The 26,741-nt window shown below is 37.7% G+C and overlaps 9 protein-coding genes across 9 annotated transcripts; 3 read left to right on the forward strand and 6 right to left on the reverse strand.

The window, feature by feature from the left end:
- Positions 1-2: 2 nt before the first annotated feature.
- Positions 3-2,313, reverse strand: GCK72_002466 (uncharacterized protein; the record flags this gene model as incomplete). Its single annotated transcript, XM_053723440.1, has 11 exons — positions 3-268; positions 318-393; positions 442-822; positions 881-1,062; positions 1,112-1,183; positions 1,244-1,383; positions 1,473-1,557; positions 1,606-1,754; positions 1,819-1,883; positions 1,928-2,065; positions 2,116-2,313. The coding sequence occupies 11 exons, from the start codon at positions 2,311-2,313 to the stop codon at positions 3-5; spliced, it is 1,752 nt and encodes a 583-aa protein (XP_053592085.1).
- A 300-nt stretch (positions 2,314-2,613) lies between these two features.
- On the forward strand, positions 2,614-4,615 carry GCK72_002467 (uncharacterized protein; the record flags this gene model as incomplete). Its single annotated transcript, XM_053723441.1, has 7 exons — positions 2,614-2,658; positions 2,703-2,804; positions 2,855-2,965; positions 3,010-3,685; positions 3,743-4,086; positions 4,131-4,301; positions 4,385-4,615. 7 exons carry the CDS (start codon positions 2,614-2,616, stop codon positions 4,613-4,615), a joined length of 1,680 nt encoding a protein of 559 aa, XP_053592086.1.
- GCK72_002468 (uncharacterized protein) lies at positions 4,461-6,542 on the reverse strand (the record flags this gene model as incomplete). The annotated part of the gene is made up of 4 exons (XM_003111883.2): positions 4,461-4,565; positions 4,681-5,122; positions 5,377-5,447; positions 6,423-6,542. The coding sequence occupies 4 exons, from the start codon at positions 6,540-6,542 to the stop codon at positions 4,461-4,463; spliced, it is 738 nt and encodes a 245-aa protein (XP_003111931.2).
- Positions 6,543-7,778: 1,236 nt separating this feature from the next.
- Positions 7,779-8,486, reverse strand: GCK72_002469 (uncharacterized protein; the record flags this gene model as incomplete). The annotated part of the gene is made up of 4 exons (XM_003111951.2): positions 7,779-7,943; positions 8,001-8,134; positions 8,257-8,364; positions 8,414-8,486. The coding sequence occupies 4 exons, from the start codon at positions 8,484-8,486 to the stop codon at positions 7,779-7,781; spliced, it is 480 nt and encodes a 159-aa protein (XP_003111999.1).
- A 1,452-nt stretch (positions 8,487-9,938) lies between these two features.
- GCK72_002470 (uncharacterized protein) lies at positions 9,939-11,566 on the reverse strand (the record flags this gene model as incomplete). The annotated part of the gene is made up of 4 exons (XM_003112249.2): positions 9,939-10,126; positions 10,181-10,777; positions 10,821-10,901; positions 11,494-11,566. The coding sequence occupies 4 exons, from the start codon at positions 11,564-11,566 to the stop codon at positions 9,939-9,941; spliced, it is 939 nt and encodes a 312-aa protein (XP_003112297.2).
- A 2,649-nt stretch (positions 11,567-14,215) lies between these two features.
- GCK72_002471 (uncharacterized protein) lies at positions 14,216-14,619 on the reverse strand (the record flags this gene model as incomplete). Its single annotated transcript, XM_003111934.2, has 2 exons — positions 14,216-14,554; positions 14,605-14,619. 2 exons carry the CDS (start codon positions 14,617-14,619, stop codon positions 14,216-14,218), a joined length of 354 nt encoding a protein of 117 aa, XP_003111982.2.
- A 392-nt stretch (positions 14,620-15,011) lies between these two features.
- On the reverse strand, positions 15,012-15,347 carry GCK72_002472 (uncharacterized protein; the record flags this gene model as incomplete). Its single annotated transcript, XM_053723442.1, has 1 exon — positions 15,012-15,347. The coding sequence occupies one exon, from the start codon at positions 15,345-15,347 to the stop codon at positions 15,012-15,014; it is 336 nt and encodes a 111-aa protein (XP_053592087.1).
- A 1,338-nt stretch (positions 15,348-16,685) lies between these two features.
- Positions 16,686-21,335, forward strand: GCK72_002473 (uncharacterized protein; the record flags this gene model as incomplete). Its single annotated transcript, XM_053723443.1, has 14 exons — positions 16,686-16,832; positions 16,883-16,992; positions 17,047-17,125; positions 17,180-17,259; positions 17,325-17,427; positions 17,763-17,909; positions 17,979-18,437; positions 18,494-18,702; positions 18,753-18,926; positions 18,983-19,351; positions 19,552-20,467; positions 20,559-21,086; positions 21,134-21,199; positions 21,252-21,335. 14 exons carry the CDS (start codon positions 16,686-16,688, stop codon positions 21,333-21,335), a joined length of 3,471 nt encoding a protein of 1,156 aa, XP_053592088.1.
- A 3,906-nt stretch (positions 21,336-25,241) lies between these two features.
- Positions 25,242-26,522, forward strand: GCK72_002474 (uncharacterized protein; the record flags this gene model as incomplete). The annotated part of the gene is made up of 6 exons (XM_003112243.2): positions 25,242-25,317; positions 25,361-25,440; positions 25,490-25,567; positions 25,626-25,907; positions 25,959-26,054; positions 26,397-26,522. 6 exons carry the CDS (start codon positions 25,242-25,244, stop codon positions 26,520-26,522), a joined length of 738 nt encoding a protein of 245 aa, XP_003112291.1.
- Between the last annotated feature and the right edge of the window lie 219 nt (positions 26,523-26,741).

Genomic DNA, 26,741 nt, shown 5'->3' on the forward strand with positions numbered 1-26,741 from the left:
CATTAGTCAGCATGCAACTTCTTGGTTCCCGATGATCCAGGCTTCTCCCAATCGTCATCTTCATCTGAATGAGACACTTCTGCTGCCAGATCAATGTCTTCCATGGGATCCACGTCATCATCCATTGGCCCTTCATGATTTTCCATTGGTTCAATATCAGTATCCTCTCCAACAGATGATAAATCTTCTTCATTCCACTCTTCTTCATCCTCATCGTCTCTTTGAAGTGTACTCCATGGATAGTAGATTGATTGGCGTCGGGATTTGTCTGGAATTAAAGTATGCCCTCGCGTAATTCATTGACCCTGAAGCCTCACCTGTTTCCTCTTCGATTGCCTTCTTCAAGTCTCTTACTCCTTTGTTTTCATTCATTTCCTCCATGTTCGCGATCAGCTGAAACTTTTCGAGTCAACCATTTTCGAACAATCTGATTTCCCTTACCGTAATCAACTTGGGAACTTGTCGTGGATTAATCTTACACCTGTCCTCCAACTCCGCCTGCTGCTTGATCTTCTCCGTCTTCTCATCACTCTTCTTATCATTTTTCAACATTGCCGCTGCTTTCCTCCTCAAAATAGCCTGTGCCTGTGGATAATACCTGATGACGTCATTCAAATCTTCCTTCGCCAAAACGAAAAGGGTACAGTATCCCTTTGCACGAATAGACGCTGTTCTTCTGTTATTTCCACCAATTGCCAATAAACTAATCTCTCCGAATACAGCTCCTTGCATCAATTCGGCAAACACTTTTTCATTGTGATCTCCTCCGACAACTTGAAGAATTCCTTGGTTTATGATGTACATTTCTTTTCCGACATCTCCCTGAAATTATGATTTCATCGGCACCGAGGTGAGTAAGATTACAGAAAGTGATACTCACCTTCAAACAAATCATATCTCCAGGCAAAAAGATAACTGGTCTCAATTTCAAAACCAAATCTCTCAAAAGAGCCCGATCGCAGTCTTGAAACAGTTGAACTTTGCTCAACGTAGTGTAATGGACGGATAAAGCCAAATCGGTTTGCAGTTTCAATGGAAGTTTCTCTATCAATTTCTTCTCATCTGTAACAGGAAAATGGAATAAGTGAAACAGGTTGCGAGAACAAAGTACCAAGAGTTTTCTGTTGTTGCCACGTGTAGATGAACCAGTCACGAACTCGATTTGTCGTTTCTTGTTTCAGACCTAAATATATTTTTGGAAAGTGTTAAAATATTGGAATAAATGACTGGCCAAGTTTCTGACATTCGCCGAGTGCTAAATCCATTTTTCTCTGGAATTCTTCTCGATTCCTGTTCGCATTGGATACGATATCTCGAATCTGACCGAGAAGCAAAGCGAATACAAACACTCCCATCATCCAAGAACATGTCATGTAGATGTATCTGCAACGAACAGAGTTTTGTAAATCGGAAAAGAATAAGAGTAATTTAAAAAATGATAAAATTTATTTGGAGCCTCTGAAAAAACTTACTCAATAACGTTAGTCGGTGCTGGGTTATTTCCTGTTGATGTGGCTACTGCTGCAGTAAAATAGAAGCAACGGATGTAGGCGTTGCCTGAAAATTCGCAAATTTCTTTCTTGAAATAATCTTCCAAAATCTCACCTTGATTATTGTAAACCCATTTGTTCAAATACCACTTTCCATTTTCCAGATAGGCGATTTGTCCGAATGCTTGCATTGCAGAGAGTTTATAATAAACACAACTGTTACAATGAATTATATAAATCATGTAAGAAAGTGTGCGAGCGATTCTATAATTAAGTTTTTTAACTTCTTAATCTTCATTAACTTCTTAATCTTCAGGTAAAGTCTTACCTGATAGCATATGGATTGGCAAAAGAGTTATCAAGCATGTCGAATAACAACCAGAACGAATTTATCTGAAAATTGATTAAGAACTCGAAGTCAATCATCTAATACCCACTTTCAAAACACGATTCATTCTATAGATGGGCTTCTTTCCAACTGCAAAATACACGAAATCCGTCGGAAGAATACTCAAAATGTCGAGTTTTAGTGTTCGAGTCATCAGGTAGTGTTTTTGAGTATCTGCTAGGGTTTTCTGAAAATCCGGGGAACATATTGAGATACTAGTGTTCACTGAAACCGTACCACTTGAATGCCTCCTCTCGTGAATCGAAGTCTTGGTTTGATAATCAACATATCGATAATATAAACCGCATCACAAATGTAATCAACCATGAACCAATAAATCCAATTTTCAGTTGTCTGATACGGATAACTGGATCGAAGTGGTATACAGAATGCATTGTAAAGAAAGCATAGAGTGACCAAGGAGAGCCATGTCATGTAGAATCGACCATAAGGATGGAATGTTCCTTTCAGTGAGAATCCAAATAACTTTTTTTGAGCAACAGCACTTGGAGACTCGGCACGGTTCTGAAGAAAGTATAGTTTGATTTTTCCGAGTGTTTCTTAATCTACACGTCATATATTAATATCGGCGACACCTAATGCTGCGGCTACCGTAATCGTTTCTTTTTTGAAAAAACCAAGTCACGTTTATAATTTGATTTTTCCAACTTACCCATCCCTTCCCGTCATTTCTATATTCTTCCTCCTAATTCAACCAAAATGAAATTACTTTTGATGGTTTTAATAGTCTTTCAAAGTGAATATGCTTCAAGTTATCGGGTCAGTTTCTCTTCAAATTCCATTATTTTTATCCTATTTCTCAGGACTTCGTCGAAATTAAAATTAAATACGATCATCAATTCAAAAATCTAATCTTAACAACAGTGCTTTTCAATGAAACATCTTCTCATCCCGCAACGGAATGGGTATTGAGATGAGTACCCGAGCAACTTGAATTTTGAAATTGGAATTTCAGATGAAAACTCGCGACGGTAGAGAAATGATACAATGTGAAGTTCAGTCAACTTTCACAATGTGTTTTTGTGAAATTGCAGAAGGAAATTGCTGGGATTTCAGTGAAATTATGGTGAGAAGGCAACGCGAGATTCTATCCAATTCAAAATATTCCAGGAGTCAGTATACACTATTTCTCGTGATATATCAACAGTCCCTAAAATCGCCTTTGTAAAAGCTGGATATAATAAAAAAGCAGTCGAAAATATTCAATTGATATTGAATAGTTTACATAAAAATGCTCCGGAACTTTCGACGCAATTGTTGAACTACAGTATGCCAACGTCTACTTCTAATAAAATATTTGATATGAAACACTGCAAAAAAGCGAAAGATCCAAGTGAAGAAGATATTGAAAAATTGAAAAATCGAAGAGAAGTTGGACTGCTAATTCGCCCTGGCAAGCACTACTGTTTCAAGTTTTTCTCTCGTATACATCAAGATTTTTCTCATGAAAAATCCACAATTTTTTTGATGATGAGAGAGAAATTACTCGATCAAATCAATACGAATGATGCACTCTATTTATGCGATAAGAATGAGACTTGTGAATTTGAGAAAATCAAAAAGATTCTCCCTCAAAAACTGGACGAACTTCTTGAATTCACGAATTCGATTTCTGATATTTTGATGGAACACCCGGTGAATTTTAAAGAAGCGAAAAGAAAGTTCAAGTTTGATCCAAAAGACGTCTACTACAATCAACGTTTTCGTGGAATAGTTATTTCTTGGATTTTCGGTGTCGCTCTATTGCTTCTAGTCTCAATGATAGGTAGATCAGTTTGTAGTTATGGTATGTTAGAGCCAACATTGGTTATCAAATATTAGAATCGAAAAACTTATTTTTAAGAAATACCTGATGAACGAACAACACTACAAGGACGTCATTTCAAACTGAAAGATATCGAGAAAGAATTGAAGAGAAAACTACTGAAATCGAGAGGAGAAGAATCGGAGAAAAGTTGGAGGACTGTGGAAGCGGAACGAGAAATGCGGAGAGCTATAAAATTGGATAAGAAGAGAGAAAAAAAGAGAAAATTGGAGAAAAACAATGTAAAAGAATTCCCTACATTACCAGAGAATTCACCGCCAGGAGGGAATGAGAGAAACATAAAAATTAGAAAAAATGATTCGGAGTTTGAACTTCAAAATACACAAGAGGATATCGCTGAATTTATTGGAACTGCTGTTGAGGTAAGCCGCCGGAAAGTTTCAGAAAACTTCGAATAAAATTCCAGGTGAGCCCTCCACTTCAACCAGCTACACCAGTTCGTCGCCGTCATGAGAAATCTCTGCCAAGTAGAACTGATCAAGGAACATTTGTTCCCAATATTATATCGGATAACGCGGCTGCACAGAGATCACTGATGAAGACACAAACTGTATCGGATCCAGATGTTTTAGCTACGGTAAGTTCTCGAGAAGAGCGGCTCTTCGAATGAGAAAGAATACAATTTAATGAATCAAATTAATCAATATCGAACAATTCCAGCCGCCTACTCCTTCTACTCCTCTTTTGGGTGGACATCAACCTTCTACTCCTCTTTTGGGTGGACATCAACCAAAAGTTAGAAGAATTTCTCGTCCGAAGACACCGCTTCCTCACGGACAAAAGCAGAGTAGGGCACCATCTTCTCAATCAAGATGCGATCCATCCGACGGAATTCCAAAAGCTATATCAAGAACGCCAAAAGAAAAGTCATGGCTCCGATTTTGGACTTGATTTGTTTTCTTTTTGTATAACTCTTTGAATATAAAAAATTTTGAAATTTCAAAAATAAATCTTACCTGCAACCCAATCAAAGACATCAAACTGGGACGATGTTCACTTTGTTTCGGAATATTCGATGCAACGGAAACAGTGTCTTCTGGAGTCTCTCTGATCAAATCTTCTCGAACTGCAGATGTCCTTCTATGCACTTCTTTTGCAATTGAATGTAATCTTTCTCTCATTACAAATGATATTTGAGATCTGACGTCATCTTCGATTACACTTGAAGACCTCGTTGCTGAAAGGGAGTTTGCATCGATTGATGAGGAAGGTTCCAGTCTTCCACGTCTGCTCTCATCGAATACATCTGGATGAAGATCGTCTGATTCATCGATTAATCCAAGGATCGGAGAGTCGACTTCATCGATTTGAATAACAACTTCTGGAGGACGAATGGTTGGAATTGGAAGAGGACGAGAGCTGGTTGTTGGCTCTTTTGAAGAATTAGAAGGATCCAGTCTGGAAGACATCGTTTAGCAGACTGATAGTGACTGGGTTTCACTTGGATTAACAGAAAACTAGGGTTAGAAAGGGGATGACAACGGAAATGAAAGAAAATACATTTCCGATTTCCTACTTTTGGCTTAGAGCTAGCCTTGAAACCTACTTTGATCATTGTTGGGAAAAGCAAGTAATATTTTTCAAGGAGAATATTTTAATCTGATTTTTTTTTCCACTCCTCTCAAATCACATTTCCAACACAATCAACTCACAAATCAAATGAATCTTCACTTCTCGGTGACTTCCAATCATCTTCGCTCAACGGAGTCGGTTTGCTTGCTTTCTGAAATCATTCAAGGTAAAAATCACAAAATTCGAAAGTATTTTTCTCCCCACTCCATCTACAATATGTGATAGTCTCCTCCAATGTTTCTTAGCTGTAAATGTGATCTTTCGACCACTTTTCATCGATTTCTGGTCCTCATCACTTTCTTTTTCCGAAGACATTCAGAAAATAGACGGGAGAAAAATAGAGAAAGAAGAAATGATGAATACCGATAAAGCGAGACGAGAACAAGCTGTAAATGGCACACTCCAAGTTTACCCATCGGAGCCTGTTCTCTGCGTCTCCTCAGTTACCTATTCTATTTCTATTTTGATACCCTTTTCAGATATGAGAAGAGAAGAAGAGATGTGTACAGCTTATAAACTAACAATTACCCGAATTCTAAAGAATTGAGAAGAGCGAAGAAGAACGAGAGATGTGAGTGAAAGGGAGAATATATCAGGATGATATTCACAAGATTATTTTCGCTTCCCAGAATTTTTAGTCATTTTTGTGCTTTTTTGAGGAAAATATATTGGGTCCATAGGAAACATGTTTGAACTCAGAAGCCTGGCAGATACCGAATATATATATTGGTTTAATGAGTGAAGTTATTTTCAAAATAAGTTTTCCTGTCCCAAGAGACAAAACTCTTACAAATGGATTCTAAGAATGCCGAATCAAAGCTCCCAAATTAGTCGAGACTCGTACCAAACACGTTTTGTTTTAGTTTTATAATCGAAAACTCAAGCTGAAAACAAATGAAACTCAAAAAATAAGGTTTTTTTCTAAACGCGAAATGTGATTTCTAGGAGTTCATCTTTTTCTGTGGTTTAGAAAAGACACCGCCTGGTGAGAAACTGAGTCTTTGTGCTCCAAGACAACAAAATCATTTGCCAACCTCATCACATTATTTTACTTCCTCAGACTGAAACACACCGTAGACACCCCTTATGAAACGTTCATAACTTGCACTTCCTCCACTTAACTAACCTGTCGATCCACATAACTGAACTCCCGTTTCCTGATACTCCGAGCCAAGTTGGTATTCGATTTCTTCGGAACTTTATACATATCCGAGAAATCGGAGGAATCTGCTGGCTTCCGTGACATTTCTGGAATGATTCGGAGGAATAGGGAAGAAAAAAACTGTGACGAAAAAAACGTTTCCAAAATAACAGAATCAATTTCCTGTGAAAAAAGGTAAGAGGAAACGAAAAAGGCATTTCGAAATGATAAAATAGAGGGTATCTCTCTAAATATATGCATCCGTTTCCTCTCTTTTCGATGACCTCCTCTCCCCCATTTTCGCCCCGTTTTGCGTGCTTCTCTTCTATAATAATCTCTCATCCGCGTGCTCGTTGCTAAGCAGTCTCATCTATATGTATACTTCTTCTTGCTAATTAGTACCACCTGCTGCGCCTTCTCTATCTACTTGTTACTCTTCGGAGCAGAAATCTAGCAAAACGGAAAAGAGGAGAGAGGAAAGGAAGAAGGGAAAAATCTTTAAATTCTGTTTTGTTCATAATTATACACTTGTTGAAGATGTTTGATGTTCATGCTTGGCTGCTGATTAGGTGGTAAAATTGATCTTTCAAAAATAAATTTATTGTTTCATAATGGAAACCAATTGACTATTCTGAGACTCACAAAGGAAAAGAATTATATGATGAAGTGTTTTCAAAAATAGTCAAAAAAAAAAATTATTTGGATAAAATTTGGAGCTCTGTGTTAACTGAAAACGTTATGTTATCAATTTATAAAGATAGAAGAGTCAGAAAACGAGACGATCTGGTTTCACTGCTCATCTTTTTGTTAACACTTTCCATCTGGAATAGTTCTGCTCCAGATATTTATCAAATTTATTCCATTTCTCCAAGTAAAGTGGATGACTCCATTAGGGACAGGAAAGATAAAAGTGCGCTCAAATGATATAATTAAAGATTTAAGACACTAAATCTTATAATGTAATCAATCCATGATATCTGCAGCACGAACAGAGCGGTTATAAACAAGTCAACTAACGAAATAATTAGCATTAAAGTTTGAATATTTTGTCAGTTGACCACTTTCTGATAACCCGAAGAGAGTACTGACGACGAGACATTCTAACTTCTTCGATCTCATTATATCCCGAGTTCAAAAGATCCGAAAGCCCATACAAGAAGCCCTTCTATCTTCAGTGTGCAAAGAATCCGGAAGAGTTATTTATTGTTCTTTTTTCTTCAAAAAATATATAAAAATAATACATTTTCATACTGAAAAACCCGATAACTAACAGGTTGAGAGGGGAAAACAAAAACGGAAACATATTTACATCTTCTTCTTTTTCTCTTCTCCTCGCCTCCATCAATCCTTTGGATTAGCTGCTGCGTGTGCACGAATAGCTTCTTTTAATTCTGTTCCCTCGAGAAGAAGTGTGATTACAACATGATCATCTCTCTTTTGGAATAACATTTCTCCTTCGAAATCCACCATTTTGTGTTTACGGGCACGGAGAAGTGTTCCCACTACCTGAAAATAAGTGGATGTTTTGAAATTGATGTTGAAAAAGAGCCTCAGCTAACTTACCTTATCAGAAATATTAACATAGATTGTGAAAAGTCTTCCGAAAGTGATTCTGGTTGGCTCTCCTTCCTTGTCTTTCTTACCGTAATCCTCCAGAACTTCACACAGTGTCAGCATTTCTCTGTGAACATGTGCCGCTAAAAAATAAAATAAAATAATTAGGAAATCATTTTTTCTAAGTGAGATTTGATCCTTTTTAGTGTTACCCCGCGGAAAAATCGGAGCCGACTGAAATTTCAGAAAATAATTGTTGTATTACCTGCTTTTTTGGCTCTTTGCTCTGTCAATGTACCAGGTTTCGGGCGTCCGTACTCACTGCTGTCCTTGTCTAATTTCTTTGGTTCAAAGTCTTTTGAATAGACGTTATCTAAATGTTCAGAAAATTATTGATAAAATTTTCCACAGAACTGTGTTACCTTTACTCCTGATAGCCTGATTCTGCTCCATCTCTTTGAATTTGTTGAATAGAGATTTGTCTGGAATCGACATAATAATAGATTTGATGAGGTTGAAGACGCGGGATTTCTAGAGTGAAACTGAAAAGCTCAATGCTCTAATTTCTCAAACAACAACTAAATGAAAACGAGAAACTTCTGACGTTTGAGAAGAAGCGGCGGGGGGATGCCCCCTCAACTTATTGTAAAATTTCACTCTCGGAAACTCTTGAAAATCAGTTATCTTTTTGGGAGAAGACGACAGCTGATGCCTGATTTCTGAAGTTTTCCAGTGAGGGGGATGAGAAGAAGAAGCACGTCATTTCACGAGGTTACTATTTTTATTTGAGTATTCGAACAGTAGAGATAACCACCATATCTTTTTCCGACTGGTTGAAAACATTTTGAATTGAAATATATAGGTGTTGTGAACTTCTCATCAGTTATTCGAATGACTTTCTATGATTCAGGTTACTGTAGGATTACTGTAGGTACAGTAACCAGCTGGTGTAAACTTAGGAAATTTTCAATTCGATATTGAACACTCATGAAATAATTTGAAGAGATTTGACAAATTTTTAAGATCTCTGGATTTAAAGATTGAAACAAATTGGTATTTTTATTTGAAAAATTGAAAATCAGATTGATTATAGAATTTGAATTTTATTTTTCGACATTTTACTGATTTCGAGCCAGTCATCTATATTTTTCAATGAGTCTTTCAGGTAAATTTTCTGATTTATTTCATATGTTTCAAACATAAATTCTGATTATTGACATAATATTAAGACTAATTAGACACAAAATGCCTATTAAGCATTTCTAGGTTGTTCATCTACAGTTATCTACTGTAATCTTTACAGAATCTACAGTATTTTTTAAATCTTTATCTACAGTAACCCTATAAATCCGAGACTTACCAATTCTGGCGCATGCAATAGACATGTTTAGTAAGATTCGAATAATGTAAAGTCAAGTAAAAATATCAACTGATATATAACCTTTTTGTTTCAAAGTCGATGTTGATTGAGACGAGAAAAGAAAGCCTTCACCTCCACACTCGAGATCCTTTTTTCTCTTTTTTCGTTTCGAACTTGTTTGTTTTTGTGGGCGGATATCTGTACGTCTCTCACAGGTCACACACTATTTCTCCCATATTTTTTGGATTTGCCGAATGTTTGATTAGAAAAGAAAAGAAAAGAACAGTTTTGAAATATCGGTGAATGAATAACAATGGAAATTGATCAGTGGTTGTTTAATGAAAAGACTCCTGATTTTTGGGAAAGATCCTTCTGGAAACTAATAGAATGGTACTTGAGAAGTTGAAGGAGATTGGAGGAAAGTCTAAAATAGTTTTTTTTCTGAAAAATATGCTGCCAGGTGGGCTTGAACTCATGACTCATTTCTGGGTTGTTTGTTAAACGATACGGTAGTGTTGATCCCCAATTCAGAGTTGCCCAATCCCCTCTAAAAGATAGCTAGAGAAAAATGAGTTTATTTCTTCTGTTTAATCGAAAATCTCAATTTCCACTGGAATTTCCGGTGTCGTTGTCCGATCCAATTCAATAATCGGTGCTACAAGAGCATCTATTCGTGTGCATTGTTGATCCCAAATGAATTCTCCAATGTTCTGTTTATTCATCTCAATATACATGTTGATGGAGGTCTCCGTGAATTCACGGTAGCGAGGAGCGGCTGAAAATAAAACAAATGGCTTTAAAAATACTTCCACAAAACAAATAAACTCACTCTCCGGAGTTGTTGACTTCTTTTTTCTCCGAACAATCACTTTCTTCTTCGGATTCTCCACGTCATTCATCACAGGCGGTACTGTTGGAATTTCCACGTCACAATTGAGAAGTAGATCAAACTTCTTCTTGCTCTCCATTTGTTTGATTATTTCTTCCTCTCTTTTCTCTTCTTCCGGTTTCAGCTTTTCATCGTTGTCTTCTGAATTCCTCACTCCCTTCGCCATCCCAACGTCGTCTGAATCCTCTGGCATTGACATCATTCCTCCCAATCCAGCAATACTATCCAAGGACGTCATTGACACGTGGTGGTCATGTGCTTCCAGTTGTTTTCCATCAAAGTCAGTTACCGTAATCTCATCTGCAATATCTCTTCTTTCCACAATTTCAGGAGATGACATCATAGTCTCCACGTCATCAGAAATCAAAGTGGCGGAATCAGAATGAAGAAGTGGTTGATCTGATAATATTTGAACTTCCACATTATCAAATTCCTTTTCAGACTTTCCAGATTTTTCGGAAAATTCTGACTTCTTTCTTCTTTTTACCACCTTTCTTTTTAATCTTTTCTCTCTGTTTTCATCGTGATTTGTGGATCCTGAAAATTGGGATGAGAAAGAATTGAAGAGGGTGATGATTACCTCTTGAACATGAAATTATCTTTGGCGGGTACCCGGGTTTGGAGATGTTCCAGTGGTCGAATCTGGGTGGTGCGCGGGGTTCTGAAACAGAATTTGTTGGTATTTGATTCGAGAAAACGTTATTTTTAACATGAACTTCTTCAGTTTTCCTTTAAGAACTTGTTCCAAGTTTTAAAGAAGTATGTAGATCAAAAGTAGAGCTTTTTGCACATCCTGAGAAGCTATCAATCGGCCAAGTAGTCTCGCAATCATTTCCCCCCATCGGGGCTAAACTGTGACATTTTAGAGTTTTATAATTTGATGCTTGTAACTTTTCAAACGGAGTTTTTACAAAAAGTTGTAAATTACAAAAATAAAACTCTATGTTTGATATACACAGCCCATAAATGTTGGCATTGGGAGATAATAAGTCACACCGTGATACATTCACAAATTTGACCATTTTCAACTGAAAACTGCAAGTGTGGCAATCTTGATGGCTAGTACTGTAGGCTTCTGGTGATCTCCGGGAAGGTACTTATTCTTAAAAAGACAACTCGTAACAACTATAATATTTATCACGTGAAAAAGTTTAAGGTATATTTATTAGGTTGAAAGGAGTCTTGCCAAAAAATTATGTTCTAGTCGTCTACTAAAAGAATTCGGGAAATCTAATCTAAAAAAGAGTTCTTACCACAACAAATAGTGACGCAAATGGTGAGTTCTGTTGGTTCATAATTCTTGAATATCCTCCGACACACACCCATTTTCTTCTTCTCTTTTCAATTAAATAACATTATTTTTCTCTGTAAAATGAACATGAACACGTATCATTATTTGGGCGGTTCGGTGCGGTAAGATCAATAAGAATCTTTGGGTTTTAAAACTTTCTTTGATATCTAACACACTATTTGCTCTCTTCATTTTGACTCTGAGAGCACAGATTTTTTGAAAAAAGGAAAAAGAGAAAAAGATCTGCGGTTAAGAGAAAACGGAACATTTTGAAGAACTTTCTTCTCTTGAAAATGAATTGAAAACAGATGTCATTGACATACTTTTTGACATTTCATTTGTCACTTTTAACTGAAAAATACAGAAAAAAAGGAGGAAGAGTGTGAGAAAATGTGAAAAAGATAACAGAAATGAAAGAAAAAACAAGGATGTGATGGCTCGACGCTCACCACATTATTTATTGGACTCAGGCGGCTTTCTGATAGATAACAGATGGTAGATGGGGCGATTGATGGGGGCGAAAAACCAATAAAGAAGTAAGGAAAATAGAGAAAAAATATGTTGGCACATTTCATTTGGAGAGTTCTAATGGGATTCAGATGTGGGAAAATATGATCTCTTGTGGCTTGGTTAGCATATGTTAGGAGGACAAGATAGTCGTCACAGATCGGATGGATTCTTTTCAGAATTTACTTGGAATAGAATTATAGATTTTTCAGCGAGAGATGAGAAAGAATCTTCTAAATTATGAAGACGAGAACTGAAGCTGTGCGTAATTTCGATGCCTAGATTTAATTTAATTTCTCAATAAGAATTAGAAAAAGAAAGGAAAATTGTTCAACAACTTATTTCACATCAACAATTGGGGTCAAAATACAATCGAAACCAATTTTTATTGCTTTCGGTTTGTCTGGAATCATCTAGAAGCAACAACTGTAATGTCTTGTATGGTCAATTCTGAAAAGTAATTGGTCACAAAAATATGCTTTCGACCATCACAAGTGTATCGGTCTTAGAAACGACTGTTTCATTGTTTTTCAGAATCATATATTTATTTATTTGTTCATAAAGATAAGCAACCTAAAAATACACAATTTCCCGCCTATACTAATATTCAATTCACACAAAACATATTATGTATTACTCGTTTCCAGTCGTCGGTGTATAGTATATATTTATCGAAAGCGATTTCTAATGCTCTCCCACTCGGAGACACTAAAATCAAATCAGGTTGAACTAACAGAATATGTGCTAATTATTCTGTTTTCCTTGTATTATTCGAATGAGATTGAATTAGGATTGAGTCAGCAGTCAGTGACACTACCAATACCCGTGAAAAGAGAAAGGAAAAACACTCATTTGAATTTCCAATTCGTGTGATGAAGACACTCTTCCTGGTGGGTTTTTTTTGAATTTAGTTGTTAACTACCGTGTATTGTGGTTTCCGATGATTTTTTTGTTCCAAGTTTTGAATGAAATATCTGACTATGAGATTTGATAGTTGCGCTTTACAGTTCTTGGATTTTTTATTTGGAGTGTCTCAGGGACCCAATCTGATTGACTTTTCTATCATTGTATAGGACTTATCTTAAGGTTGTCTTGAATTGAACTCTATTTGATTCAAACCTTTCCAATACACGAAATGGGAGTCTATCTATAGAAAGAGCTCCCGCACAGAGTTCTCATTTACAAAAAATGAATCTTCAAGTTTCATCATGATTCTGTATAAAAGTTACAACTATGACCACTTTTGTCACATTTTCACAGTAAATTCTTTTTGACTGAAACTGCAATTACCAATATTTTTGGTCAGTCCATTATCAAGAAGTTTATATTTCACATAGAATTTTTTCAGATTCTCCTTACCCTTCCCTTCATAACACCAGCTCATCGAACATGTCGTCGTTCCACTCAATGTCCTCAAAACGAAGTATGTCATCATGGATACTGTCAATCATTCGAAGATAGCCGATGCATCACTTCCGCATTCTGCCCGAGAAACTACAAATGTATCAACGGAAAATGTGAGAAGCACAATGGAGTTCGACACTTTTTATTGGGAATGTATTGCATGACAAATTTTCAGTGTCCGTTGAGAATGTACTGTTCTCGTGGACATTGTGTTTAGATTTTGGATGGTTTGGAATAAACGAACATTTTGTTAATTTAATGTGATAGTACTGTATTCAACACTGAGAAAATATACATCATTCAGATGTCTTTTTGTTGAGAATTTCCTATTAGCACGACACGCGTCTTACAACCGCGCTCTACCGAAACCAAAGAATATTGCTTGAGAAATTGAGAGGTTCAGAGGAAATGAGAAATTTCTAAATAAACTTCCACAATTTTCAGATTCCGAGATGCCAGAAGTTTGATGTTTAATGTTCGATTTCATATGATTATTTGCAGTTCTTGCTTCTGAATCCTCTTAACTTTCTTTCGAAATTCCTCCTAATTGACTGGTTGATTTCTGTGGCATTGAGACAACATTCACACGGATTTCTGTCTTTAAAACATCAATTTTGAGTTTTGGAGCTCCTTTTCCGAGAAATCAGTTTCACGTGGCATATTTCTTTATGGAAAGCGCCTTCACAGTTTTATGCCCAATTTGTTCGGTCTGTAAATCAAAAACAAACGAGCAAAGAAAGACAACAAAGAAATTATTTATCCTCTTTATCAATTCAAAGGCACAATCCATTGGTGCATGTCATACCATGTGGACATTCATATCTTTCCTTGCAATTCATTCCAGGTCTCATGTTCTTCTTGATGAATCTCTTAGATTTACGCTTGCGTCTAGCTGTGACGTTGTCCTGATCCGCAAATTTCTTGATAGGTTGCCAGTAAGTGCAAACTCCTTTACGGCAGTAGAATCCTTTTGGGCAGACCTGGTCAGGGCAATCGGCAATTGGCATGGATCCTCCCATCGGTTCAGTATCATCGAGTGCTTGATCAACGATATCGTCAACATCCGGTATCTGGCAGAGAGTCCCGAGGACAAAGACCGAGAGAAGCAACACCTGGAAAGGAAGAAAGTATTAGAGGACAGGGAGAGAGGGAAGGCACTTACCCAAAGCTTACTCATGGTTCTGGTTTCTGATTGAAACATCTGCGGTGAGAGTCTTCTTTTATACCCGAGTCCTACTTCAGAGATTCCACGTGAATCAAGGACACTAGGCTGAGGTCACGGAAGACGTCTCGACAAAATTATTCAGAATATTCCGTGCGATGAGGTTAGAAAATAACTTAAAGCAACAGAAAAACAAAACCAAACGAAATTTTTCATACGGATTCGATCCCTCTGTCCCTTGATACCGAAATTCATACTGTCTTCATACAGAAAGGCACTTTCTGACACTCATGCTGGCCCCCAAAACGGTACTAATTGCAATGAAATGATTTATTCGTTCAGAAATTCGAATACAGAATTCTTTGTAACAGTACATATTATGTGGACATTCATATCTCTCCTTCCATTTATTTCATTCCATGAGCAATCGAGTCGTTCAAGAGGACATACTTTGGGTTCTGATCGTCAAAAACAAGGTCCAACATATAACGACACAATCCGAATTCACAAGAATTCTCTTCCGGACAATGATTCATTTCGTTACTCCTTTGAAAATTAGACACCGGCTCACATTCCCGACTGCTACACAAATCAGTTCCAGAGCAATCTGAGTCTTTACGGCATGATGCAGCAGAGAATTTCCTCACAGGTTGCCAGAGAGTACAGATTCCTTTTCGACAATAGAATCCTTTTGGGCAGACCTGTCCAGGGCAATCGGCCGAGGAATGATTGAACTTCTTCATCGAACGATTTCTTGTTGATATCTTCGTTTTCCGAGGACTGACCAAGAGTTCCGAGGACAAACAGGGAAAGAAGCAAGATCTGGAAAATCAGAAGCTTTTTTGAGGAAAATAGGAAGGAAGAAACATACCAAGAGCGTGTTCATGATTTTGATTCCACATGAAAAATTCAACGGAGCGGGTCTTCTTATATACCCATATGCTAATCGAATCGTCGTTTCAAGCCATAAAACTCCATGGAAATTCGAGAAAATAGAGAAAAAAATTTATGATCCCGAAATTTTCACGAGGAGAAAATGATGGGAATGTGAATCATCGATCATAAAACTACAGAGCAGTTCTGGTTGAAATCAGATTACTGTAGCTAAGGAATTGAAAATAATCTAGTCGTAGTAGGATGAATCCCAAAACAACTCTACAGTAAAATACAGTAATCTCGTAAAGTGTGCTCCAAAAAATAATCCAATGAAAGCATATACTATATCGAAGGTCAGATTTTCAAAGTTTTCATGGTGTCCCTGATGGAAGTCAATCCGTAAAATGGTATATTTTTAATTAGCTTTTGTTTTTTGGAAACAAATCTTTGACGCAATTGTTTTCTATTTTACAGATCGTATTCCGAATGTAGTTGAGTTTATTTATTATTCAGTGCCCACAGATTTTTATTATGGCTGGAATCCTATCCTAGTTTTCCCTCTGTCGACCAATGTCGACCCTATATTTTCCGATTCGACCCAACAATAATTCCCCATTCATTCATAGCAAGCGTTCATGATATATTGATTTATTCAACCCCTTTTCTCCGTCACCCGTAAACACACCGCTGTGTTTGTATGTTTTCTGTTTCGTTTGCATGTGACTGCCTCTAGTCGATTTCTCCTCCTTTCTTTCTTCCCCCGACCGAAAAAAAAACATTCCCTTTCTCTTTCGGTTGCTTGGATACTGCTTCTGAAATTCTTCACAGACAACGTCATTTTTCATTGGATTTCCATTTTAATGCCTTTCTGGTAATTTCATGTTTTGTTTGAACAAAAAGTCCCTGATTTCTCTCATTCTTGCCCTTTCCAACGCGTTTTTCACTAGCTGTGCATTGTTGCGTCATGGTGTTTCGCGCGCGTGTTTGCGGCCGTCGTCGATTCGTGTGCATTGTCACATTTCGAAAATTTCTCGTTCAAACTAGTTTTTCTTCGATCTTCTATTGTTTTCTATCGATTTTATTAATTTTTAATAGCGTTATTATTTAAGATTAACACTCATACGTTTTTAAATTTACTTCCCGCTCACTTCTCAAAAAATTAATTCATCATCATTTCAGAATTTATTCGGAACGTGGGTATTTAAATGTCGTCAATTCACTACAAGTTCCGAGCGGAGCTTGATTACAAAACACTGCAGTTTGATGGGTTGCATATACGTGGAGAACAGCTCGTCCGTGAGATTTGTGCCAAGGAAAATCTAAAATTGGAGCTCTTTGAATTGCAGCTTCAGGTGAGGAATTGCTCATAAGAAATTCCAGTTTTAACTCAAAGAATTTTCAGAATGCACACACTAAGAAAATGTATACAGATGATGAGCTGATTCCGAGAAACTCGTCTATAATAGTTCAAAGATCACCCAGAAAGGATGCAGCTAAAATTCAAAAAGTCCAGTAAGTTTATTGATTTTTCTATTCAGAAAATATCAGAATAAATATAATTTTCAGAGCCGGTGTTAATTCTGGCATGGTCAATCAAGCAGATGCCTCGTCTTCTTCCCTTGATCCAAATATCCATATTGGTTCGGTAAGTCTAGCTTTGCAAACGCGATATCAAAACAATAAACTGAATTCATTTCAGGCTGAGTTTGAAAATATGGATGAAGCAGAACGACTCAATCACATCAGGGATCAATCAACTAGAGCTTATGATCCATCAAAGTAAGAATTTTCAAACATTCGAATCGTTTTTCAATTTCAAAAGTTATACGTTACTATTTTTCCAGCTTCCGACGACGACCACAAGGAATCATGACAGGACCACCACCACCAACATACACATGCAATCGCTGCTATCAGCCGGGACACTGGTACAAAAACTGCCCGATGGTAATACCTAAAACGGACTCACCTCCTGCCTACTTCTGTCTTTTTTGTACCTCCTCGCGGAGCCCTTTCTTCTATATGAGCTCTATTTTGCTCGTTTGTATAAAATATTGTGTGTGTGCGATGAAAGAAGATAAAACACCCATTTTTTGTAGTTTTTTATTGGGACTTTTCTAATGTAATTTACACGATTGAAATGGTTTTCAGCATTTTTTAGGTGCGAATCGTTTTCCCAACAAATTGCAGACCACTTTCGTCTCTGGGTGCAGTCATCGACATCCACCATTGCCGCCCGCAATAGTTGTTCTAATTTTCAGCAAAAGTGTCTCTATTTTCAGCTCAACACGAAGCGGACAACAGGAATACCATCGCAAGAGTTAATGGAAACTACTGCTGATGATCCAGCAGCGATGCTGCATCCAAGCGGAAAGTATGTAGTTCCAATAATGCATTGGAAAGCTCGACAGGACACATTAGCCAAGAAGGTAAGAGTTGAAAGCATGGTCACAGCTACCTGAGATGATTTGTTCCATTTGCATTCCACAACGTTTCAGCTCGAAGACGGATCTTCGTCCCCAGCTCAGGCCGATCGTAAAGTACCACCAGAGTTGCTTTGTCCGCTGTGCCAATCTCTATTTAAAGAAGCCATTGTTACTTCATGTTGCGGTAATTCGTACTGTGCCGAGTGCATCGAGCAAAGGATAATAGACCCGGAGAACAGAAAATGTCCAGGAGCTGATTGTGGTCGTGATCTGTCTATTACCAGTATCATACCGAATAAAACTCTCCGAGATGCAGCTGCTGCATGGCTCAGTGCCGGTGCTCCCGGTCAACCAACTGCTCAAGGAATACAAGAGCCAGAACAAATTAGAATTCGCATTGGGCTGAAAGCACCTGCGTCATCTAATGCAATTTCTTCTCAACAATTGACATCTGGAATTTCTCCTGGAAGTGCTTTAGTTTCTCAGCAGCCTGCACCATCCGTTGCGGTTTCAACAGTTCCTCCGTCACAGGTAAGTGCATATTATTCTGAAAAAGAAACGAATAGGATGTAATTTTTTCTATGCAGACTGCCCTTGCTGTTTCCTGTCTCCCTTCATCATCCACCCTCGCTAGCACAGGTATTGTTCAAGATGTCAGCCTGCCACCTCCACGTCTTCATCACGAGCTTCCGCCAGGAATTCCAGGAGTCACGGGTCTTCCTCACTTCCCTCAAGCCGTTCCCGGTATTCCGAATGCGGCTGTCCCACAAACCCAACCAGTTTCTCTCAATTATGGGTTAGTTTCATTTGAATATGCCAAATGTCTCATTTTTCGAATAGTTTCAGCATTGCTGCTTATACTGCCGGATTCCCTCCTGCAGCATCGTCGGGCCCTCGTGTATCTACTATTAGTGACGAATGGAATGCCTTCCTTCAAACCAAAGACAGACATGATAAGCGTAGAGACAAAGATAGGCCACGACATAAAGATGGACATGATTCTAGAAGTCGTAGGAGACGGTAAGCTTTGAATTGATATAATCATATGCTATAATATAGTTTTTAAAACGCTACAGAGATTCTTCATCATCGTCATCATCATCGTCTGCCACATCGTATTCAGATGAAGAGGAGCGTCAACGTCGACGACGTCGAGAAAAGGAGTCATCGAAGAAGAGAAGAAGCGTAGAAAAAGAGCGCCCGAGACGTGATGATCATAGAAGAGAACGTGATCGCGAAAGAGATCGTGATCGTGAGTATCGGGATCATCGTGATCATCGGGAGCATCGTGATCACCGTGACGCTAGAAGCAAAGATTCAAAAGTTTCGGCTTCCTCCTCATCTCATCGTAGAGATCGGGACGATGAGAAACGAAGAGACAGAAAGAGAGACGATGGAAGAAAGAAAGATCGTGAAGAAAAGATGGAGGAAGACACCAGAGAGCGGTTAGTTTTAAACAATTAGCAGGAAACCTAACTTAATTAGTTCTTTAGTTCTTGGTAAGTAATTTCACCTTTAGATGTTTAGTTTCAAAATAACTAGTAAATTAAGAATTTGAGATAGACGCATGACTGTCGTTGATTGTCATCTAAATTATGGTATTACTAACAAATTTGACATGTGATTATCTTTATACTTTTTTCAGGGCGAACAAAGATGTGGAGTCGAAAGATGAGGATGAGATAGATGGGATCATTGCGGAGTACGGTAATGCGCTTGCACCGGAAACTGTTGGAGAGACTCGTGTCACTGAAGAAAAAGAGAATTTGAACGATGAGGAAATCTCAACACCACACGAAGAGAATACTCAATCTCCCGTATCAAAAGCCGTCGACGAGGATGAGCCAGCGGCAGACGAAGAACCTGTGGACGAAGAGAACAGTCTTCCTTCTCGTGAAAAATCATTGGATTCTGTGAATCAAGCAATGGAAACTAGTGAAGCTGAAGTAGCTGAAACTAAGGAGGAGAAAATGCCTCTTGAAGAAGAAGAGGATGATGAAGAAATGGAGGCCGACGTCGAAATGAAAGAAAATCAAGAGAAAGAGGACGAAGAGACCGACCGAAAAGCGAAAGAATCTCAATCTTCGACAATGAATACAGCAGATGAGGATGATGAAGGAGGGAAGAAATCCAGAAAACATAAGAAAAGTAAGAAGAGCAAAAAGCACCACCGTAAGGAAGATGATGGGGATGATGAGGATGAAGAAAGAAGAAGAAAGAAGCATAAGAAGCACAAGAAGGAGAAAAAAACGAAGAAAGATAGAAGAGATGCTGATTCTGATCAAGAAGATGATAGAAAGCACAGAAAGAAGGAGAGAGATTCTGACAAAAAGTATGATGATGAGGATGACTCTGATAGGAAGGAACGAAAGAAAGAAAAGAACCGTACCGAAAGCTACAGCACAACTGATCGTAGTGAGAGAAACAAAGAGAAAGAGAAAAAGGAGGATGATGTAGATGATCGTAAGGAGAAAAAGAAGGAGAGTGACAGACGTCAGGATGAGGATGACAAAAAAAAAGAGCGGAAGCGCGATCGTGAACATGAGGAGTATGACAGTGATGTAAGTTTTTAAAGTTTTGAAAAGTGTTCTGAGAACTAGTTACTTTGATATTGTCGAGAATCATAGGTTAATGTTTTAAAAGAAGTTACAGGCTCCGAAAATCAAAGTGAAACGTGACGAAAAGATCAAAGATGATCGGAAAGAGTCTGATCGAGAGAAAGATCGGAAGAAGGAAGATGAGAAGGAGAAGAGGAAGGAAAGGGACGAGCGTGATAAGAAGCGGGAAAAAGAAAAAGAGAAAGAAAGAGAGAAAGAACGTGCGAAGGAAAAAGAAAAGGAGAAGGAACGGGAGCGGGAGAAAGAGAAAGAACGCCTGAAGGAAAAGGAAAAGGAGGCTGAAAAGGAGAGACAAAAAGAGAAAGAACGCGAGAAGAACAAAGAGAAAGAACGAAAAGAAAAGGCCAAGGAATTAGTGCCAGAGAAGCCAAGGCGTTCCGTTCACGAAAGACTTCAACGAGCCGATACCGTGAAAGTTTCCTCGTCCTCCTTATCGAAAACCGTACCTACTCTGGCTCGGAAACCCGTTTCGTTCACTGTCACTTCGAGCAAAGCTGCATCGAACATCAGAGTTCGTCAGTACTCCTCGTCCTCGTCGACGAAGGAACAAGAAGAGGAAGATGTGAGTGTTGATATCGGTTTGAACATTTAAGAGTTCAACATTTTCAGCGTTCCAAGCAAGATCGTCGTAAGAAAGACGAAACTGATGTGGAAAGCATTGGAGATAAGGACAAGGTAAAACAACTAATTAATTGAAAAAATTTTTCAATGAAGCAATAACTTTTAGAAGCAGAAGTCGTCTCGTCAACTATCAGCAAGTGGGCCAACAGTCAGCATGCACAAGAATACCAAAATCAAGTTCGATCTTTAATAGCCGTCTCTACCATTTCTTCTGTGTATTTATTATGTTTCTCTCTCGTCCCGTTGTTTTTGGCACCCAATATTCTTCTATATCCCAGATTCCCATTCCATCTCTTCTAGTTCATTGTAGACAAATTTATTTCCTGTTACCTCTCTGCCCGCTCCCAATTTTCATAAACTTAACTATATTTCATTTTTATCCGTTTCTGTCTTTTCATCGATTCGCTTAGGATCATAGAATCGCTGTTTGGTTTCTTTATCATATTTGTTTCTTGTACCCATTGGAATGAAATATTTTTCGGTTATATCGTTCGATTTACTTTATTTTTCAACTTTGTGCATTTTTTGTATCTCGGTTTTATTTCTGCCGCAAACAATATCAATATCAATATGAAATGCATATTTTACAGATAGTCGAAAAGTACTTTTATTTGAGAAAACCCTTTCCGACGCACTAGTTTCAAAATAATTTTTGAATTGACACATGTGAGCTCTAAAAATTTGAAAGAAACCTAACATATCGGCGCCACATTCGAATTGTGACATATACGAACACTTATTTTTCTTCAGATGGAAGTAATATTTGAAGAAAGTGCAGCAGATTGCACAGCTGGCCATTTGAAAGCTATTGACGGAACATTTGTGATTAAAGATGCGGTACTTCTGGAGTTTAAAATTAAAGGAGAAGTTGCTGGCAAGATTAAAACACCTTGCGACGGAGTGGTTTCATTTGGAAAAGGACTGAAGCCTGGAGTGGCGTTGAGTAAGGTATTCGAGACAATTCGAAAGTTTAAAGACAAAGAATTTTGAATTTAGGGGCAAGTTATCGCGACAATGTCCGAATGCCAACATGATATTGTTATCAAGGATATGTGCGGAGATTGTGGAAAAGATCTGCGAGAGAAAGGAGGAAGAGCTGGACAACGGAAAGAACAGGCGACGGCAAATGTTTCTATGATTCATCATGTACCAGAACTTATCGTATCTGATTCGGTGATCTAATGGAAATGTGACTGTTTTAATCATTTAAAATATTTCAGCTCGCGAAGAAAATTGGTTCAGCTGATGAAACAAACTTGATCACTACAAGAAAATTAGTTCTTCTTGTTGATCTGGATCAAACAATTATTCACACTTCGGATAAACCAATGTCGGCGGACGCAGAAAAAGTATGGATTTAGTTCGAAATACAAATTTATAGTTTTTATATTTTCAGCACAAAGACATTACCAAATACAATCTGCACTCTCGAGTCTATACCACCAAACTTCGTCCTCATACCACTGAATTTTTGAATAAAATGACAGCAATGTATGAGATGCACATTGTGACATACGGACAGAGACAGTATGCTCATCGAATCGCTCAGATCTTGGATCCAGATGCTCGTCTATTCGGGCAACGAATTCTCTCCAGAGATGAGCTTTTCTCGGCTCAACACAAGACAAGAAACTTGAAAGTGAGATATTCAATCTAAAATTCTTTTCATTAAACGATTCCAGGCATTGTTCCCATGTGGTGACAATCTCGTAGTGATTATCGACGATCGAGCTGATGTATGGCAATATTCTGAAGCGTTGATTCAAATCAAGCCTTATCGATTCTTCAAAGAAGTCGGTGATATCAATGCACCGAAAGATTCAAAAGAGCAAATGCCAGTTCAAATTGAAGACGATGCTCATGAGGATCGAGTTTTGGAAGAAATCGAAAGAGTTTTGACGAATATTCATGACAAATATTATGAGAAACACGATTTGAAGGATGCTGATCAGGCTTTGCTTGACGTGAAAGAAGTTATCAAAGAGGAACGACACAAAGTACTTGATGGATGTGTCATCGTTTTCTCTGGAATAGTACCAACTGGAGAAAAGCTGGAGAGAACCGACATATACCGTCTTTGCGTGCAATTCGGAGCCACGATTGTTCCAGAAGTTGTGGAAGAAGTCACTCATGTCGTCGGAGCCAGATATGGGACAACGTATGTATTTTTGTTTTTGGAAAGTTTGGAATCGTAATTTATTCAGAAAAGTTCATCAAGCTCACCGTCTCGGAAAGAATGTTGTCACTGTGCAATGGGTGTATGCTTGTGTCGAAAAGTGGATGAAAGCAGATGAAAAGCAATTCGAATTGACAAAAGAGAGCACTCCACCAGTTGGACGACCACTCGGATCGAAATATGTAAATGATCTGTCGAATATGGATACGATTGGTAAGGCTGCTTTGGCTGATATGAATAATGAAGTTGACGAAGCACTGTCGGATGAGGATGAAGATGAAGGTGATAATGACGACGATGAGGATGATGATGGGCCAGAAAATCGAGAAGATGATAAAGTTCAAAGACATAAGAGAGATAAAATTGCAGATAAAGAGAAAATTTATCAAGAGGATGAAAAAGAGAAGAAGAGCGGAAGAAATGAGGAACCAGAAAGCAGTGATGCGCAGGGGAAAGGCCAGAAGAGAAAGCATTGTCCGGAGATGGATGACGGTGAAGAAGTAAGCATTTGGCACATAACAAGTATTTTGAATAAATTTTGATTGCAGGGGTCAGACTCAAAAGACGATGATGATGAGGCGCCAATGTCATACAAAGCTCTGCTGTCAAGATCGCGTAAAGAAGGAAGAATTGTTCCAGAAAGCGATAAAGATGACGTTTTTGATGTGGATGATGAGGTAAGTTTATACATATTCCTAATTTGGAAACTTCAACTAATTTTTTTAGAAGGGACACGTTGCTCCAACAAACATGGATGACGACGACGACGACGAAGACAATGAAGACGAGGATGTAGCAGAATCTGATGATGACGACGAATTCGAGGATATGGCTGCTCTCATCGAGCGTCAAATCAGTGATGCGGCCGATGAGAAGGACGACAATCACATGGAGTGACTTGAATCTGTGAATTTATTCTAAATCTGTGCTATTCTTGTTGCATTTTCATATTTGTTTGCAGTTCGTTTTCATCTCGTTGTTTCTCTTTTTGATACTCAGAACTTCTGTACCATTACTTCTCTATTTTATAATTCAGCGGTTTCATCACTCTTTATTTCACTTATTCTTTTCTAATTCAAAGTACTCAAATATACCTCTGATTGTTCTGATTCTCTCAAATAATTTAATTTTCAATACTCTAAATATTTCTGTTTTGAAAACACGTTTTTGTCTGTTGCTATATGCCCTCTTTCTCTTTTTCGTCACACGTTGATCGTTCTATATGTTTTTCTGAATGAATTCAATTCATTTCGATTGATTGTTCCGGTCGATTCACAGTGATGCCGTTTGACCCGGAAGTATGATATTTTCTGAATTTTCAAAGATTTTTTGTGGTTCGAGCTGAAAATTATACTGATACGTTTGTCCTAAACGAAATCTATAATTTTGAAAATTAGAAGTGTCAATAGATATCTTACTAACATTTTGTATATATTCCTCATTACAAACAAAAGTGTGTCATATTACACACCCACATTCATTCGTTTATAAAAGACATGCCTCTAGAAACTAGATTTTCTATCGATTCTTTTTTTCAACTTTGACTATTATTGTAATACTTCCTTAAGTCTCTTTCAGCAACATTGTTCTCCGAAAATTTCGTAATAAAAATTGTTTACAACATTATAAAAACGAAACGATGAATCAATCATCAAAAGCATCATTTCGCTGAAATTTTCTACTGCCAGATCAAACATTATTTACTTTTTTTAAACTCAAAACTCTTATTTGCTTTTTTGGCTCCATCACGAACTCCTTATTCATATACTTTTTCTTCTATGGAGCGTGTTTACACTCAGTCTCGCTCATTCTATCTAAACCACTTTTTTCTAGTTTCTTTGAGTGTCTGTGTGTTTTTTGCAGTTTTTATTGATTTTTCAATTCTCGTAATTTCAGTTTGAAGCTTATCTCCAAGCCAGAATGGATTTCAATCGAGATGCTGGTAATGAGACAGTCAGTCAGCTTCAACTCAATATTCAAAATCTGAATCAACAAGGTATGATTCAATCGTTCAATTCACAGTACTATCAATTTTACAGTAATCCAATTGGAGTCATTCATCACAAATCTGTCAGATAGCAGTGCTGCCGGGCAACGAGAGCGAGAGCTTTTCAATAAGGTTGATTACTTTATAAGAAATAATAATTTCAAGCACACATCTGTTTCAGAAAGCTCACGATGCTCAGGAATTATCGAAAGATACGAATACATTACTGAAAAAGTTGGTTGTGATGAGTAACTCTGATGTAAGTTTCACTTTTTTAAAGTGATTTGAATGAAATCTTCAACGCTCAAAAATTTCAGAAAAATCTTCGTGGTGTTCGTGAACGTCTTCAAAATGAATACATTGGAGTTCTCAATCGTCTTCAAGCATCTCAGCGAAGAGCAGCACAAACTGAAAAAGCTGGAATGGTGGCTGCAGAAATGGATGCACAAGCCGCACGAGATGAGAATGAAATGTATGGAAATCAGGGAAGAAGTGGACAAATGCAAATGACGGCTCAGCAACAGGGAAATTTGGCTGATATCAAAGAACGACAACATGCATTGCAACAATTGGAGAGAGATATTGGAGATGTGAATGCGGTGAGTTTCTCATCGATAGTTTAGCAGTTAAAAAATTAAAATTCGTTTCAGATTTTTGCCGAACTCGCAAATATCGTTCATGAGCAAGGTGACATGGTGGATTCTATTGAGGCAAATGTTGAGCATGCACAGATTTATGTAGAACAGGTTCGTTTTTTTTTTTAAGTGTTTGGAATGGTACTTGCTTGTTGTAACTGAAAAAAAGAAGATTTAAAAATAAAAATGGTTCTAAAATTGAGCGATCATGGATCCAGAATTTTAGACAAAACTTCTAGATTCCGAATTCATGTTTCCGGACTATGGGTTCCTGATGGTGAAATTTCCTTTCTGGATGTTTCATTCTGGTTTCTTGACCCTAGATTGGGCACTCTGAATTTTGGATCCTAGATTTGCGAGTCTCGACACGGATTCAGAACCTCAGATACATTATCCTGAATTCACTTTTGTTTAATTTCCCAATCAGTTTTCTCATTACGATGTATTTTCCAGGGAGCTCAGAATGTGCAGCAAGCAGTCTACTACAACCAAAAAGCTCGTCAAAAGAAGCTTCTTCTCCTCTGTTTCTTTGTTATTCTCATTTTCATCATTGGTTTGACTATTTATTTGGCCAAATAGGTTTCCAATATTTATCCCTTTCACTTTCCTATCTTCCGATTGAAGATCTATTTATTATTCACTCCTAACTTAACATTATTGTAAAAACTGAGAAACGAGCTTCTATCATGTATGTGTTTGTATACAGTCTAACTTTAAAATATGTTCAACTTCCTTCAATTGTACTATTTCCTTTTCCTTGAATTCTAACAACATCACTTGCTTTTCTATTTCGCTTTT

The sequence above is a fragment of the Caenorhabditis remanei genome, chromosome I (genome assembly GCF_010183535.1).
Source record: "Caenorhabditis remanei strain PX506 chromosome I, whole genome shotgun sequence".
Taxonomy (NCBI): domain Eukaryota; kingdom Metazoa; phylum Nematoda; class Chromadorea; order Rhabditida; family Rhabditidae; genus Caenorhabditis; species Caenorhabditis remanei.